The sequence below is a fragment of the Cynocephalus volans genome, chromosome 13 (genome assembly GCF_027409185.1).
Source record: "Cynocephalus volans isolate mCynVol1 chromosome 13, mCynVol1.pri, whole genome shotgun sequence".
NCBI classification, from domain to species: domain Eukaryota; kingdom Metazoa; phylum Chordata; class Mammalia; order Dermoptera; family Cynocephalidae; genus Cynocephalus; species Cynocephalus volans.
Genome location: NC_084472.1, coordinates 41,315,624 through 41,332,516, shown reverse-complemented (window position 1 = coordinate 41,332,516; position 16,893 = coordinate 41,315,624). Strand labels below are relative to the sequence as shown.

Sequence of the window (16,893 nt, the reverse complement as noted above, 5' to 3'; positions counted from 1 at the left end):
TTGTGCTTGCAATTTACCTTGCGTCCCCCAATGTAGGACTGAGATCTGCCTTAATGACGTTTCTTGGGAGCAGCTAGGACTCCCTTCCCCACAGCTGTCATTCTCTCCTCCAGGATTCCATAAAGCTTGCTCTCTATCATTAATGTCTTTCGCTGTTTTGGCTTATGTGTTCATTACCAACTCAAGTCCAAATGGAGTTTTTGATTCTAAAAATAAAAATCAGAATGCTTTTTTATATCCTCTGTCTCTTGCACTTTAATTTTGCTTGTCCAGTTTGTTGGGCTGTTTTGTTTAATTTTCAACATAGGGTATATAATATTCTGAATTTTCCATCTTATTTTGGGTTCTAAGAAATTAGCCTTAACTATGTGACCTATATTAAGTATTAAATATGCTCATTGAATTATGTGATTTTTATTTCTGGGAGAGATATTAGGATCCTTTAAAGTGAAATTCCATCCCCTTACCCCCTCACCCCCACCTTGTTTTCTTAACTAATCAAAGAGCTGTGGGTAGGCCAGAGATTTACTGATTTTTTTTTTTTTTTCTTTTTGCTGCTGGCCTATATAAGGATAGAACCCTAGACCTTGGTGTTATCAGCACCATGCTCTAACCAACTGAGCTAACAGCCCTATTTTCAAATAAAAAATAATAAATTATGATGAAATTGATTTCTGCTTGTTGAAATACTTCAAAATTAAATATTTTTTTGGTTTATCTGTTTAGTACCAATTCAAATATTTTGATCCAACTCTCTCATTGTATTTTTATCTGAACTAAATCTTTTTTTTTCTTTTTTGGTGGCTGGTCTGTATGGGGATCTGAAACTGTGACCTTAGTGTTATAACACTGTGCTCTAACCAATTGAGCTAACTGGCTAGCCCTCTGAACTCTGTTAAAAACCATCTGTTAGAGGGTTTTTTTGATTTGTTTGTTCTAAGCAAAGACACTAAAAATTCTTTCAAAAACCTCATTTATGTGCGACTCATTTAATTCTCTCTTTAATTTATAGCTTCTAAACAGGCAGAAAGCATTCCCTCTGATCTGTGTCAGCTGAAGGAGTGCATTAGTGTCTTATTCATGTTCACCAGGAGAGTTAATGAGGATACTCAGTTCCATGACGATATTCTTCTCTGGCTGCGGAAATTGGTAAGGAAACAGAAATAGACTAGTAGTATTTTAATTTCCTAATATTTAAGAATTATCTCTTATTTCAATGTATTTTTTCTTCAACAGCTGATCCATTTAATGGATTAATTAGTGACTTCTTTGATATGACATGGTAATAAGTTCTTTGTCTAGTTCATTATTGAGCACAAAGTGCTTTTCTAATAAACGTTGTATTAAGTGAACTCTGGCCTTCAACTTAGGAAGAAATGGGAATGGGGGAAGTATTTCAAAGTGAAGACTAAATGTGTATTCAGAATATTGGTATCTGATCTAAAGTTTTTCCTCATTCTTTTTGTCATCTGTGTTTAGTGTTGTACTTAATCATATTTAAAAAAATTTTTTTTTGAAGAGAAAGAAGAAAGGTATCAGGATTTGGAAAACTTAGGAAGGATGTTAGGTGTATTACAGAGGGGGTGGGTATTTGTTTATTGGTTATGTTTCTCAATGGTGCTGCCTTGGGTACTTTTTTTACATTTAGACTAGAGTTCTTAAATATTGGGTGGTGTTCCAAGCATACAATTTAGACTTGAAAAATTATTACTAATTAAGAATAAACTACTTAAGTTGTATCTATTCACTTGTGGCCAGGAACGTTAATGATTTGTAATTTGCCAGAAAATAAAAATTAGATTTGCAGAGAAACTACTTATGGTGTTGTCATGGTACTTGTAGGTTCATAGGCCTCTGTGTGCTAGAAACTCAACCAGTAAATAGTATAGCTTATGTCTGGTTACTACTCTTAAAGATTGCATGTATTTAAACATTGAATAAATGACTTTACTAGACCCCTTGATAAATTATTCTGATTTTTATATAATGAGACCATATGTTCTTTATTGTTCAGGTAACAGTGTTACAAAGAGTTGGCTGTCCAGGAGATCACCTCTTTCTTCTAAACCATATACTTCGATGCCCAGCTGGTGTTAGTAAATGGGCTGTTCCTTTCATCCAGGTATGATGAATAGCCTTCTGATTCTGAAGAAGGTGGAGTAGAGGTTTTATTAGACATTTTTCATGAAGAAATTGCTTAAAAAAAAAAAAAAAGTACTTAAAAAATACTGATATAAAATAAAATTCTTAAAATATACCCAGTATATATTTGTAAGAGTTTTATGCAGAAACCACCCATAAATGATGATATGATAGAATTGCACAAGTTCAGTTGTAGTATGGCGTGATAGATTCAGTAGTATTTAATTCTATAAAATTTCTGTGTAGGAAGGTTCACCAGGACTTTTTTCTGTAGTATTCAACACAGCTTCCTAAATTAATCCGTTTCATACCACGATTGGTATAGGTAAAACAAAACCCGTCAGAATGTTAAAGTTCTTTGATACTAGACGAAATCTCAGATCTGTGTGATCAACTCTCATATACTTAGGAGGTGACTATGTAGTTAATAGTTTCTCCTCTCTGGTGCTTGCCTTTGGTCACTTTGTTACTCTTAGCAGCGATTCAGAAGGGCAGAAGCCACAATGTATGCCAAGTTCAACTTCTTCCTTTTTCCTCTCTAGTATTTCTGGTGGCAAAACGTCAGTTAGAAGGAGGATTTTTGGTTTCTTTTTGGATTAAAGTAGCAGTACTGTCCTTCATCCCATATTGTTGCAGGTAATCGATGTAAACTGCTCGGCTGCCTCTAGTCTTTGGTACAGCCGAGTCAGTGTTGCCAGGTAACCCATGAGCTGTGTCTCACTCTCATGCATTAGGTGCCAGTTTCAGCTTCATGCTGTTTTGTTAGAATGCTTGTGAACTAAGATTATGGACACTTGGGTTATTGGTTTCTACAGTATACTTTTTCCTTTTCTGATTTCAGATCAAAGTGTTGAATAACCCATCAGGGGTTTTCCATTTTATGCAGTCCCTTGCCCTGGTGATGTCTCCTGTTAAGTAAGTGTGGAAGAGCTTTCTTTGTGTAGTAGAAATCAAAATGCTTCTTTCTTTTTAAGAATTGGCTTCTTAAACTGCACAGATCCAAAGAGGAACTGCTGAGGGAAGTGTTGGCATTCTAGAATTTAACATTGCAGATTTTCTTTGGATTTTTTACCCCTTGTTCTAAAGTCACCCTTTTAACTGCATATGTATAAACAATTATCCTTCTTTAGGTCCCTTTTTACAGGGTTTGCCTCTCTTGTCATATATGCCATTTAAAAGATGCCATAGACAGAAAAGATGACCCATTTCTTAGAAGAAGAGATTTAGTGCCAGAAGAAGAAAACAAAGTCAAAGAGATTTATATCATAGCTAAGTTTTGAAGCTATGATTGATGCAATAAAAAGGAGGAGAATAAAGAGTTGAGTGGAGTAGTCTGAGCGGGTTCCATGGTAGATGACCTGGGTTTGAAGAATGGATAGGATTTCAGAAGAGGAGGAGTAGGGAGGGCATGTAGGTGGGGAGAACAGAGTGATTAAAGGTGCAAATGCAGGTTCGGATATCTGTGCAGAGGACAGGTAGGAGCTCAGCTTGGCTGGGATGAAGGCATGCAGGAGATGGTAATAAAGATGAATAACCTGGGTGGGTTGGATTGTAGAAGTCCTTGATATTAGAGTAGAGAAATCTAGATTTGATATGGTGTTGTATTTGTAGCAATTGAGGGTTTTCGAGCAGGGGTAAAAGTTGTATTTAAGGAAGATTAGGATAGACTGAAGGAAGAAGAAGAATGTGTACTTCTGCTTGAATGGTTACAAACATCTGGCTCTTCTGGCTCTGGAACCCAGCCGAGCATCAAGAGAGCACATTCTTGATTGGGGGAGAAGGCAGGGTCTGTGTGTAAGTGACCCTAAACAGTGTTACTACCACTGGCTCTTAGGTCCTGGAAAGCCTGTCTACTTCTAGGTCTGAATTGGGGTAATGTTAGTGGGAAAAAGTAGGGGAACCTAATGATCATCTTCCCAGGAAAAGATTTAGTAGATGATTGAGTAAACAATGTGGGAAAGAAATGGGTCAGACATAACTCTGGACTTCTGAGTCCAAGTGACTGAGATTGTATTAGTAGCCCTAACAGGAAAGACAGAAAGGAGAGCTGTATGGTAAGGAGGAAAATTTGAAGTTATTGATGCATACAAAAGGATGCATACTGGGGGACATCTGGAGTTCAGGACTGGAGCTCTTAAGGTAGAAAGGACAGCACTAGAGCAATGGAGCTGGAAGTCATGAGAGAAAGAAAGTTCTTGGTTAAAGATAGGAGTGGAAGAATTTTCAAGGTCAGGGCACAGAGGAAGGAACAGAGGACTAAGAACTGGGTTGTGTTCCAGAATTCATGAAGATGACCCCAAAAGCACGGGCAACCAAAGGAAAAATAAACAAATGGGATTATATCAAACTAAAAAGCTTCTGCACAGCAAAAGAAACAATTAACAGAGTTAAAAGACAACCAACAGAGTGGGAGAAAATATTTGCAAAATATACATCTGACAAAGGATTAATATCCAGAATATATAAGGAACTCAAACAACTTTACAAGAAAAAAACAAGCAACCCAATTAAAAAATGGGCAAAAGAGCTAAGTAGGCATTTCTCTAAGGAAGATATCCAAATGGCCAACAGACATATGAAAAAATGCTCAACATCACTCAGCATCCGGGAAATGCAAATCAAAACCACACTGAGATACCATCTAACCCCAGTTAGGATGGCTAAAATCCAAAAGACTCTGAATGATAAATGCTGGCGAGGTTGCGGAGAAAAAGGAACTCTCATCCATTGTTGATGGGACTGCAAAATGGTGCAGCCTCTGTGGAAAATGGTATGGAGGTTCCTCAAACAATTGCAGATAGATCTACCATATGACCCAGCTATCCCACTGCTGGGAATATACCCAGAGGAATGGAAATCATCAAGTCGAAGGTATACCTGTTCCCCAATGTTCATTGCAGCACTCTTTACAATAGCCAAGAGTTGGAACCAGCCCAAATGTCCATCACTGGATGAGTGGATACGGAAAATGTGGTACATCCTCACAATGGAATACTACTCAGCTATAAAAACGAATGAAATACTGCCATTTGCAACAACATGGATGGACCTTGAGAGAATTATATTAAGTGAAATGAGTCAGGCACAGAAAGAGAAATACCACATGTTCTCACTTATTGGTGGGAGCTAAAAATTAATATATAAATTCACACACACACACAAAAAACCGGGGGGGTGGGGGAAGAAGATATAACAACCACAATTCCTTGAAGTTGATATGACAAGCAAACAGAAAGGACATTGTTGGGGGGGAGGGAGGAGAGGGAGGAAAGAGGGAGGTTTTGGTAAGGGGCAACAATAATCAACCACAATGTATATCGACAAAATAAAATTAAAAAAAAAAAAAAAAAAGAACTGGGTTGTGTTCTAAGAGAAGAAACTTTCCTGGTTACACCTGCTCATCAGATCTACCTGACACCTTGTGACAGCCTGGCCGGCAGGAATTCTACCAGCTTCCTCTCCCTTACTGCCTGGGTGCATGGGACTGCTCCTACACATGGCAGATATGATTTGACTCACAAGTGTTTTTGCATTTTGTTTTTGTACTTTTTACCCCTAAACAATCTTTTGCATTACGTGTGGATTAACCTATTTTATTCGATAAGGCATGTTTCCCTGGTAATACTTTGTAAGCCTAGTTTGAGTTAAGGTACTGCAGCAATCCATATGAGAGTATTTCAGAAAGTTAAGGGGAAAAGTAGAATTGAAAAATAATATGAATCTTTCCATGAACTTTTTGAAGTACTCATATGTGTTGAGGTCTCACTGTGTGCCAGGAGCTTTGTTGGTATAACTGCTTTCCTGCAAATACTCATTACTAATTTATCTTTTTTTTTTTTTTTTTTTTGGTGGCTGGGTGGTACAGGGATCCAAACCCTTGACCTTGGTGTTATCAGCACCATGTTCTCCCAAGCATGCCAACGGCCAGCCCCCATCATTACTAATTTAGAACTATGGTGTGATCTCTCCATCAAAAATTAGTGAGGTTTTAGCCTCTTTGTATTTCTTATTTACTTATTTAAACCATTTGAAGAGTGGGTCGATGTCTGACTCTTCTTCAGAGTGAGTATATGATCCAAAATGCACTTGTGGGGCTTTCTATGTTTATGTGATTGGAGTGATTTCCCTTTTCCTTTAGAAATCGAGCAGAGTTTATGTGCCACATGAAGCCCAGTGAACGGAAGCCATCCTCGGAGCCAATGTCTGGGACTTGGACACTAGTAGATGAGGGAGGAGAAGAGGTAACTTGTCCTGTCTGCCTCTATGTTGATTTGAAGCTCATTTTTGAGCTCTTCTTATGTGCCAGGTATTGTTCTAAGTACTTTTCACGTATTGTCTCATTTAATTTTCCCAACAACCAGATGAGGTAAGGACTATTGTGATCCCCATTTTACAGATGAGGAAACTAATGTACAGGGGGGTGAAGTAACTTGTCATTGGTCAAATGTGGAGCCTTTAGAGCCTGTGCTTTTGAGCCAATGTGCTATGGTGCCATCCTTCTCTAGAGTATCCTTCTCTTCAGTTGGAATTATTTGGAACCTGGAAATTAAATACAGCCATATTATGTAAAATTTTATATTAGGAATTTCTTTTATGTAGTAACTAGTTTCTGGAGGTGGGGGTAAAGGAGTCCTACCTACAGATGATCTGAATCTGAATAATAAAGAGCTGGAGCTTACCAGGGTTCTACCTTAATTTCTATAAACTTCTTATCCAGATATTATTTGACTTCTTTTTTTTTTTTGGATGGTTGGCGAGTACAGGGATCCTAACCCTTGACCTTGGTGTTATGACACCACGCTTCAACCAGCTGAGGTAACTGGCCAGTCCCCAGATCTCATTTGGAAGGTAGAAGATGGTTCTCTGTTTTTGGTGAGAATCTTATGGTCAAAAATTCATCTTCTTGAAATAATATTTGTTAATTTTTCTTTGTACTTCACACATGGTTGTGTATTTGTAAGGAATTTTTCCTCCAGCTAATTAGCAGCACTAGTGCTTTTTTCTGGTCCAAATCCTGATTTGATATTCTTATCTGGGATAGCTAGCAATTGGATTTACTAAAATCTCTCTCTTTAAAAGGAGTTGAAGTGTGTAGCAGACAGTTCTCAGAATGACAGCCACGGCAGCTGTGGGGATCATGTCTGTGTATTTCCTTAAGGGCTCATTCAGAATGGAGACCCTCCTTCACAATGGTTTACTCCTATTGAGACTTGCAGGAGGTGGTGAGATGGTGATAAATGGTGTGAATGTGCAAATACCTTTGCTAGAAACTGAGCAGTTGTCCTGAAGAGAACTTCTCAGGAGCTGGTACAAATTGGCCTTTTAAAGATTGTGGTGGAGTAATTTTTTTTTTTTTTCAGAGTGGTCTTTCTTGAGAGAGAAGTCTTTTTTTCTGGTAGGTTTCTTGCATTTAATCCCAGACACAGATAGTGATTAAGGACCCTGCATTGTTGCCTGGCTCATGCTTATCACTCACTCAGTGTTGAGTAAATTCAAGAACTTGGGGAGTAGATGAGAAAGTTGGGAGTGATGCTGAATCAGAAAAGGCTGTGGGAGGAAGGCATTCTTGATTATCCACATCTGGGGTTTCTCAGCACGAGCTGTGTATTAGAATCAGTCACCTGTACAACTTATAAACCTTGTCCAGGCCCACACCCAGACATCCAGATGTTTTAAAACCTCCCTGTTGATTTTAATATACAGCCAGAGTTGAGAACTGCTGCTCTAGAGTTTCTAAAGCTCTTGTATGTTAGCCATTTGGACACATAAGAGGGTATGAATGAGTGGCTTAAAGAAATTATGAATGAATTGCATTAGTCCCTTGTTGAAATTGATAGTCTTCAAGTTCTCAGGAACTTTTTGCATCCTTCCCTTTTGAGTGTAGGATATCTTAGGACAAAAGTCAGCTTGGTTTCTAAAGTGACTTTAATGCTCCGTATCAAACAAAAAGACCCCAAAGACTTCCCATATATAATCTCTGTTATGACCACTGTTATTTTTATCCTGCTTTTAGCAGCGCTAATTGACAGTGGAGCTTCAATAATCGGTAGCAAATACTAACTGCTTCCTCACGAGTGTGTTGAGTACTACAGTAGACCTTGATTTTGATGGAAGAGAATTGCAGCTAAAATAATTTGGACTCTATGGCATGGTACTTTAATTGATATTGTCAGAGCACTGAGCCATATCGTAAGGTTCTCACTCTAGAGTATTTTTTTTTTTTCTATCTTCTTTGGGATGGAAATTTAATGAGAACAGTTTCAGCACCTGAAGAATGGACATGACCCAGCTATGTATAAAGTTGTGCTTACAATTTCAGGGGATTTACAGGCTATCTGTGGAACCGAGATTGTAAATTTCTGTCCTGGTGGAAAAGTCCGTGAAGATTGTTGAGTCTGTATGCCATTGAGACCTGTGATAATTTAGTTTCTGTTGCTCTTGACTGTAGTGTGGTCTGAAGAAATCAGCTGACATACTTTTTCATCTATTCCCTTAGGATGAAGACCCTGAGACCAGTTGGATTCTGCTTAATGAAGATGACTTGGTTATCCTTTTATCACAGTTTCCATTTCATGAACTCTTTCAACATCTTCTTGGGTTTAAAGCAAAAGGTAGATTAGTTTCTTTTGTCATATATAAAATGTGGTAGTGGCAAGCTCAAAGAGGAACTCTGCATGAAGTCTTACTTCATGTGTAGGCTCCTGATCCAGATTTTCCTGTGACCGGCTCCTCTAGAGCTTCCTTTCTCTTGAGCTTCTAATTTCCCACATAGTGTTTAAATGTGAGAAGTCCAGCAAGCTTACACATAGCCCAGCTTAAATACATTCTTTTTAGTTTTGCACTTTGTCTCAAGTTTCCTATTTCATGTTGATATAGGAGCCAGAGTAATGGGCTTGTTAATTCCTTTCCATCTTGGATTTATTTCCTCATTAAAGTATCTTTCAGTGTTTTTTCATAGTATTTATAATTTTTTCCTTTTATCTGATTAACTTTTAGGTGATTATTTACCTGAAACAACAAGACCTCAAGAGATGATGAAAATTTTTGCCTTCGCCAACTCATTAGTAGAACTTCTGGCTGTGGGGTTAGAAACCTTTAATAGAGCACGCTACAGGCAGTTTGTGAAACGAATAGGTTACATGATCAGGTAACAACTGCTGTTGGTCCATCTGTCTCTGTGGTGAGTTTGAGTGAAAGTGGAGAAAAGCCTGATTATGTCTTTCCTTATGCTCAGGATGACCCTTGGTTATGTGAGTGACCATTGGGCACAGTATGTGAGCCATAACCCGGGCTCAGGATTGGCCCTGCAGCCTTACTCCATGGAAAAACTCCAGGTTGAATTTGATGAGCTGTTTTTGAGGGCTGTCTTACATGTGCTGAAAGCCAAAAGGTAATATATATGATGATAACTAACTGGTGAGAAATAACTCCTTGGCTAGTAAGAAAGATTGGAATAAAAGTCATTGACTGAAGTAGTAAAGTTCATCTATTTCTTAGCTTGGGAAAATTCTTGGGTCTTAGTTTTCTAATCCTTAGTGTACCCCTTGTCGACTGAAATGATCTCTCTCTTAGGTTTCTTTCTATCTTAAAATAACTCAGTTATGATCTCAGTTTTGCCACCCTGAATTTTTGGGCAGCCTTGAGCAGGGGAAGACAAGGGTAAATTCTATTACAGTAACCCAACTACAGTGCTTACAGTGAGGCATGGTAGGTGCTCAGTACATACAAATGATTTGCTGATCATTGTTCAAGTTGTTTAACTGTAAGGATTTTAAGGTCTAGGAATGTCATGGATCTTGGTCCCCTGTCTTGGCTGTGTAAATGTTGTCTTCTGATCATACCTTCTGTGTTGCTGCTCACAGCTTAGGATGCCTTTGAAGCAGAGGCAGGGGCACAGCTGAGCATCCTGCATTGCCTTCCCTGAGCTTCTGGCCATGGGTAGGAGCCGGTTCTGCTGCATGATTGTGCCCTCCACTAGGAGATGTGGGCCGGCCTCCAACCCCACCCAGCTCTACTCGTGAACTGCTAGCTCTCCCCCACTTTTGCCCTCTCTTCAGCTAGCTGTCTGTACTCTCTCTTGCCATGAAGCTCGTAGCTACAGACCTTGATTTATTGTGTGTTGTGTAGTGAGTTTGAGTCTTGATCTGCCATTTACTGTTACTTTGGGCAGGTCACTTGATATTTGTAGTCTCATTTTCTTCATTTAAAAAATGGAGATGATAATGATATTACTGTTCCATCATCCTCATAGATATGTTAGGATAAACTGTGGTAATGTGTAGAAATGTGCTTTAAACCATAAAAGACTTTTCAAATGTGAGTGGTGGCAGTTCTTGGGTGGTTTCAGATGAAGAACAAGGTAACTTAGAGACTGGGCGACAGATCAGGACTCCTTAGCTAAGTGTTAACCACTTTAAGGCTCTCAGAAGGCATGGGTCTAACGTAAATAGAACTTGGGCATAGAAATTTATCTTTAGATTACTCTTGTTACATATATACCATAAATTTGGTGATCTCATGAGATGCACCAAATCCCATGCAGAATTGTGCCAGGAAGTCAGTGTAGTAGCACCTGCCTGCTGAAGCTGGCGTGGTGCGTAGGAAGAGTCTTCCATCTCGGATCTTCTATCACTCATTCTTCTGCTTGTTTAGCTGAGAGGCAAAGCCCTCTTCCTAGTTACTTACTAGGGTTTATATATTGAGCTGTGAACCCTACTTATACATATGTATATATAATTCACAAAGATAATTGTTTTAAATTTTAAAATTGAGAGCTACTGTTCTTGAGCATAACTTATTTTAGAAAATAAATTATATAAGAACAAATATTTAAAATCATGAAATTTAAATTTATTTGGCATTCCGGTGGAAACTTTTGACAGTACAATCCCCTCAACCTGAGCAAAACAAAACCAAAAGACAGACAACAAAAACCTAAGCCAGACTTACTGCCTGCCTGCCATATAGGGAATTTTGTAGCCTGAAATATACCCTGTTTTGTGACATTACTTTTAAGCTTTTGCATTTTCTCTTCATTGTCTTGGTATCCATTTTAGAGCAGCATCAGGTCCCTTGGGAGATGTTAGGGTAATTATTTAATAAGATAGAAGCCGGCCACACTTGAACTTAAAAATTTCTTTACTCTTGCTCAGAAGTCTAGCTGTTGCTTTTCCAGGATCTGGGTCAGTGTGGGTTTGGGCCACCAGTAGCCTGCCTGGGTTCATAGATGTGTGCTAGGCATACACTATTCCTTTCTTTTTTCTTTATCTTTTATTAAACTTGGTTTATTTGTAATTGGTTAATTTGTAGTTATGCCCAAATTATAGCAACAGTTCTTAGTACCTCACTGTTTTTTAAAAAATATTTTTACTATTATGATAAAATTCACACACGGTTTTAATAAGCATCTATTGAGTGTGTTGATTGTTTTCGAGATACTGGTTTAGGTACCAGATAATTAAAATACAATGCTCTAGTTACAGACTGGTTTATGTAAAGATGAACAAGACCTGGTTTCTGCTCTCAAATTGCTGGTAAGCTAGTATGGCTACATAAATTACAGTACTGCAAGATATTTCTCATAGTGTGGTTTAAGAATCACTTGAGTCTGAGTCACCAAGGGTGGTTATAAAATTTTTGGGTCCTAGCTGTGACCTACAAAATCAGGATCTCTGTAGGTGGGGCTTGGGAATCTGCATTTTCCACAGAGTCACCAGGAGATCTTTCTGCCCACTACAGTATGCGAATCACTGGTGAAAGGTATAATAATGCCAAAGTCAGGTATGGGTGGAATTCTGTAACGGTGCTGAGTAGGAAATCAGAGAAGGGCTTCATACATGGAGGGACATTGAGCCTGGAGGTGTAGGGGGTTCTCTAGGCTTGTTGGAATGCTGTAATATTCTGAGTGCAAGGAAGGTTGTGGTTGGAAATGTGGTTCTTTTTATGTGGGGCTGAAGAGTTTGAACTTCATTCAGTGATCAATGAGGAGTCACTGGATGGTTTTTGACTCCCCTCCCACACACTGCACATGTGTCTGTGTGCACCTGTGTTCCTGTTTGCATGCTCAGACATGCATCCGCATCTAGGTAGCAGCCTCTCTGTCACCCACTACTGTCTGTGCCTTAGTAACCTCATGTGTAAGCTGGGGATAATACCAGTAATTGTTGCCTTGGTTTTGGTGAGTATGGAATGAGTTGATACTGTACACATATATACACACATACTTGCATACATATGTATGAGGTGGTGATTAGAACAGTACCTGGAACAGAATAAGTGCTTCATGAGTATTTGCTGTTATCGTTATCCATCCTCGAGTTTTTGACCCAAGCTGCTTAGAAAAATTGCAGCAATGTGATTTAAGAATCTTTTTTCTCTGAGAGCTGAAGATTTGTCTACTTTCTTAGTCTGGTGAAGCTGACTAATTTATAAAATTATTTCTGCTCTTTTTCACATGCAGACTTGGCATTTGGCTGTTTATGTCTGAAATGCCCTTTGGAACCCTGTCGGTCCAAATGCTCTGGAAGCTTTTCTACCTTATGCACCAGGTGGAGAGCGGGAACCTGCAGCAGCTTTGCTCCACCTTGCAGCCTGCTGAATGCAAGAAGCTGCTCCAAGGTACAGAAGCACCGGAGGACGCAGCATCCAGCTTTCCCCAACTCTGTGCCTCTCTTGTCATTGCTTCATGCTTTTTACTTTTAGAGGGAAGAAGGGAGGATGTTTTACTCTGTGTAATCAACTGTAATAATTTTGAAATTTCATAGACTGCTCCATTGTTTTGATTTTTTTAGACAGTCACTGGCTGAAATCCAAATTTAATTGGTCTCAAACCAGTGTATCAGTAAACACAGTATTCTAACTTTTAGGAAGCACATTTTTGCATTTATGTGTGAAATGATTCTAGTTTACAGTCAGATTAACAAATATGTATTAGTTGTCTAGAGATTTAAAGTTTTCTGCACAATTGTTTCATTAATATCTTTTATTAGTTCTTTTTTCTGAAGTATTATTTTTATGAATGAGGTAAAAATGTAGAGAGGTATAGTTTAAAAAATTAATTTTGGGGAAAACTTGGTAAGCTTTAGTGTCCTACCGCCACTGAACTACAGGGTATTTATTTGATTTTGTTATAATGTTAAAAATGTAAAAAAATCAGGCTGTTTAATTGGATTTATATATAATAATTTTTAAGAATTACTCTGTATGCTAAAAAAAAAGATCTGGTAGAAAGCATACCAAAATACTAACAGGATTTTAAAAGAAATATACCAAACGCTAACTCTGTCTTCCAAATTTTTAGATGTGTATATCACTTAAAAGAAAACCATAAACTTTTGAAAGCTTTAAAAATTATTGAGCTTCTAGTATATTTGCAAGGTAGTGTCTACAGACATTCATGATCTTCTTTTCTTCATTTCTTTTTCTTTCTAGGTTGATATCTTTATTCTTCTGTTTCTGTTTTTTCTCTTTTTGGGGTTCTGCATGAATGCACTTTTGTCTCTGTTTTTTTTTTTTTTGTCTTTTTAGTGGTAGCTCTGTACTCCTTTTTGTTGTTCTGCTTCATAAAATGCTTCTCCACTGTCCTGGGGGAGGTGTTGAAGTTAATGTGTTCCCATAATTGGACCTTTGCTTTAAAGTGAGCTAGGTGAGAACATTTCATAGCCTTTTTCTGTTCCCTGGCAGCTATTTCTGCAGGTGAAATAGTTAACACAGAAACAGACTTTCCTTTGCACGTGCCCGGTACGTTTAGTAGCACTGCTTTGTACAATTTAGTCTTGGTTAGGTCTCCTTTGTAGTGTCATCTCCTTTCATTGAGTACTTACTATCTGCCAGGCTCCGTGTTAAGCACTTGTAACAGATGTAGCTGTTGAACAGGTCTGCTCTGTAACAGATGTGATTCCAGACCGTGAAGAGGCAGTACCAGCCTTGCCTCACCACGGGACTTTGGATCCCGCTGCTGGAAGTTTTCTCTTGGGACTCAACTCATGGCTACCATAGCACTTTTCTTTCATCTCTTTTATGTTGTTTATCACCTGGGATATGAATTACTGTGACGCAGTAGAGACACTTCATTTGTCTTATTAGGTTCTAACCTAAGTTAAAGAGTGGGGTCTTTGCAAAATTGAATCCTCTTGCTTTAATTTGCTGTTTTTTCATCTTCTAAATTTTGTTGGGAGACTTGATTGCTACTGAGTTTGTGGGAGAATGAGACTTTTTGTTTTACCTTCCTAACATGTTTCATATTTAGTAAATGCCAGAATTCTTATTCTTTATAGCCAATTCTTATTTATCTGTGGTAATGGGGATAGAGTGAGCCTGAAACCAGTTTCCAGAGAACAATTTTCAACTGTTAATTTTAACATTTCCTAACTAGCAGACTTCTCAACAGTGATGGTTAAGAATTGGCTTGTTTTAATTTGGCTTCTTTTTGTTTGTTTGTTTGTTTCTAGTATAATCAACATTCTGACTACTAGAAATTTAATGACAAATAAATGTAGACTGTGTTTATCTGATTTGTCCTTAAAGTTAATGTTCTAAAAGCTAATTAGAAATTTATTTTCTTTCTTATTTGTTCTTTAGCATGTGAGGCCTCTCCCTTGATATGTACCTTAAAACTTTGTAAGTTAGAATGGCAACTCCAATTTTCATTATTCTGAGAATGCTCTGTATAATAATTTCCATTATAAAGCCAATCTGGGGATGGGAAATGAAAATTGGTTTGGTAAGTGCCCCATAGAGTTATTTTGAAAATACAGAAAATTTGGTGAACTACCTTAAATTTCTCAAATGTGTAAATATGAAAAAATTGTTGGCTTGTTGCCTTCTTACTGTGAAAAGTTCCATCAGGGGTATGTATTTTAAATGGGCTTTTCCCCCCTTCCCTTTGTAAAACTGCCTTTGTGACATCTAGTTTTCTGTCATGTATTGCAAAGTTGTGAATACTGCCCCCTACTGACAGAATGTAATATTGCACGCATGGTGTACTTTGAGAAATAGGGAAAACATATTATATATATCATTACATTCATCAAGAGTTCCAGTCATGGTTATAACTAATTTCTTGCCCCAAATTTTCATTTATAAGCAAATCTCTTTTGTTTGGAATGCCATGTTTGTGCTGAATAGTTTGCTAAACATTGCAGTTTTCATTATTAGGGTCTTCACTCATTTGGTTGACAATTGCCAAGTAGCTTCTAATGTCCCTTTTAAATTGGCAGTACTGTCTTTGCAGGTTACTCACCTAGTGACAGTAATAGTGCTTTGCAGTTAACAAAGCACTTTACCAGTGACATGCCATTTAATCTTCTTAAATAACCTTTTGAGACATGTGAGGAAACTGAGGCTTAGAGATGTTAAATGTCTCCCGTGAGACTGCATTATATTTAGAATTCATTGGAATTACAGAGGCCATCTGGTTCGTCCTTCTTCTTGATGCCTGTAGAAATTTATTTTGGAACAGTGGAAGACCTTTTGTATCTTTAAATATTTTAAAATATCTTTTAATTTTATATTCTCTTTCTCTCTGGAAGAGTAATTAATTCTTTCTCTCTGGAAGAGTAATTAAAGTATATAAATTTATTTTTTCCCCATTTTAATCTTCTTGATTTAAACTTGCAGACCCAGAACACTTTGTGAACTTTGAGAAGTGTCTTTCTTCCATGAATAGCTCGGAAGTGATTTGTCTTCTGACTACCTTTGCTCAGATGGCTCAGGCCAGAAGAACCAACATGGATGAAGACTTCATAAAAATTATTGTTCTGGAGATATATGAGGTTAGAATATGAAGTTTTTTAAGTCAGCTACAAAATGTTTTCTTTCGGGTTGTCCATCTGTTGATTCTTTTGGGATTGCTCTTAAAAAAAATGTGGCTTATGAGTATTGAGCTACTGTCTGTACTCATGGAAGGGGATAGAGAATCAAAGGAACATCATTTTGCTATTGAGAGTATTGAAATGAAAATCGTACCATTCTATGACTCACTGCTGTCTCTTGACATGTGATGCATGAGTTTTGGTAAGTAATAGGCAATCTAGCACAGCCTGACACTTGTAGCTTTTATACTGCATGTTTTCCTCAACACCCTTCCCCCAAACTCCATTCCTCCACCCCTGCCAGTAATACAGAAGCCTGGTTTCCAAGCCATTTTAAATGAGACAGTAGAAAGAATATTGAACCTGGAGTTCGGAACATGAATTTTGTTTAAACTCTGCTATTAGTTGCCTATCTCGTGTCAGAAATTATCTTTTCTCTCTGGGCTTCATTTTCCTCATCTGTAAAATGACAAGCTGGGCTGAGAACCTAACTCTATTCACCTTTTCACTGAGCCATCCCTAATGGTGAAAGGGAGTAAACTTTGGACTCCTTAGTGTCTAGGGACTAGCTCAAAGTGGCTACCAAAACTTTCGTTGGAATTCTGTCTATATTTAAAAAGCCATGCACATTTTGCACTTTGGACTGTCATGTATCTGTTATTCTTTATAAAAAATATCTCTCTAAAGTATTAAGTATATTCAAGTAAAATTATGTTCGAAGAAGATTCTCTGAGTTTATTATCCTCCACTATTACTCCACTTTGAGAGTGAGAGACCTGGATGATTTAAAATTCTTTCTATGGTCACATACTCTATTTAGCTCTGTCTATACTTGTAACTTTGTGATCAAGCATGAAGTTAAGACCTGGATGGATCTGGAATTCAAGACTGTCTTCAGGGTCTGGAAAAAATATGGGGAAAATTTGTATTTTCACATACA

The 16,893-nt window shown here is 37.8% G+C and overlaps 1 protein-coding gene across 4 annotated transcripts in view; it reads left to right on the top strand.

Moving 5' to 3' along the window:
• The window catches only part of EPG5 (ectopic P-granules 5 autophagy tethering factor), a 100,380-nt gene that overhangs the window by 14,002 nt on the left and 69,485 nt on the right, over positions 1 to 16,893 (top strand). For all 4 annotated transcript variants that reach the window (XM_063077056.1, XM_063077055.1, XM_063077054.1 and 1 more), the window contains exons 4-12: positions 1,013 to 1,149; positions 2,015 to 2,122; positions 2,984 to 3,057; positions 6,281 to 6,383; positions 8,639 to 8,753; positions 9,139 to 9,289; positions 9,377 to 9,532; positions 12,602 to 12,759; positions 15,760 to 15,914. In XM_063077056.1, the coding sequence (XP_062933126.1) occupies positions 1,013 to 1,149; positions 2,015 to 2,122; positions 2,984 to 3,057; positions 6,281 to 6,383; positions 8,639 to 8,753; positions 9,139 to 9,289; positions 9,377 to 9,532; positions 12,602 to 12,759; positions 15,760 to 15,914 (1,157 nt within the window). The remainder of the gene's footprint in view (positions 1 to 1,012; positions 1,150 to 2,014; positions 2,123 to 2,983; positions 3,058 to 6,280; positions 6,384 to 8,638; positions 8,754 to 9,138; positions 9,290 to 9,376; positions 9,533 to 12,601; positions 12,760 to 15,759; positions 15,915 to 16,893) is intronic.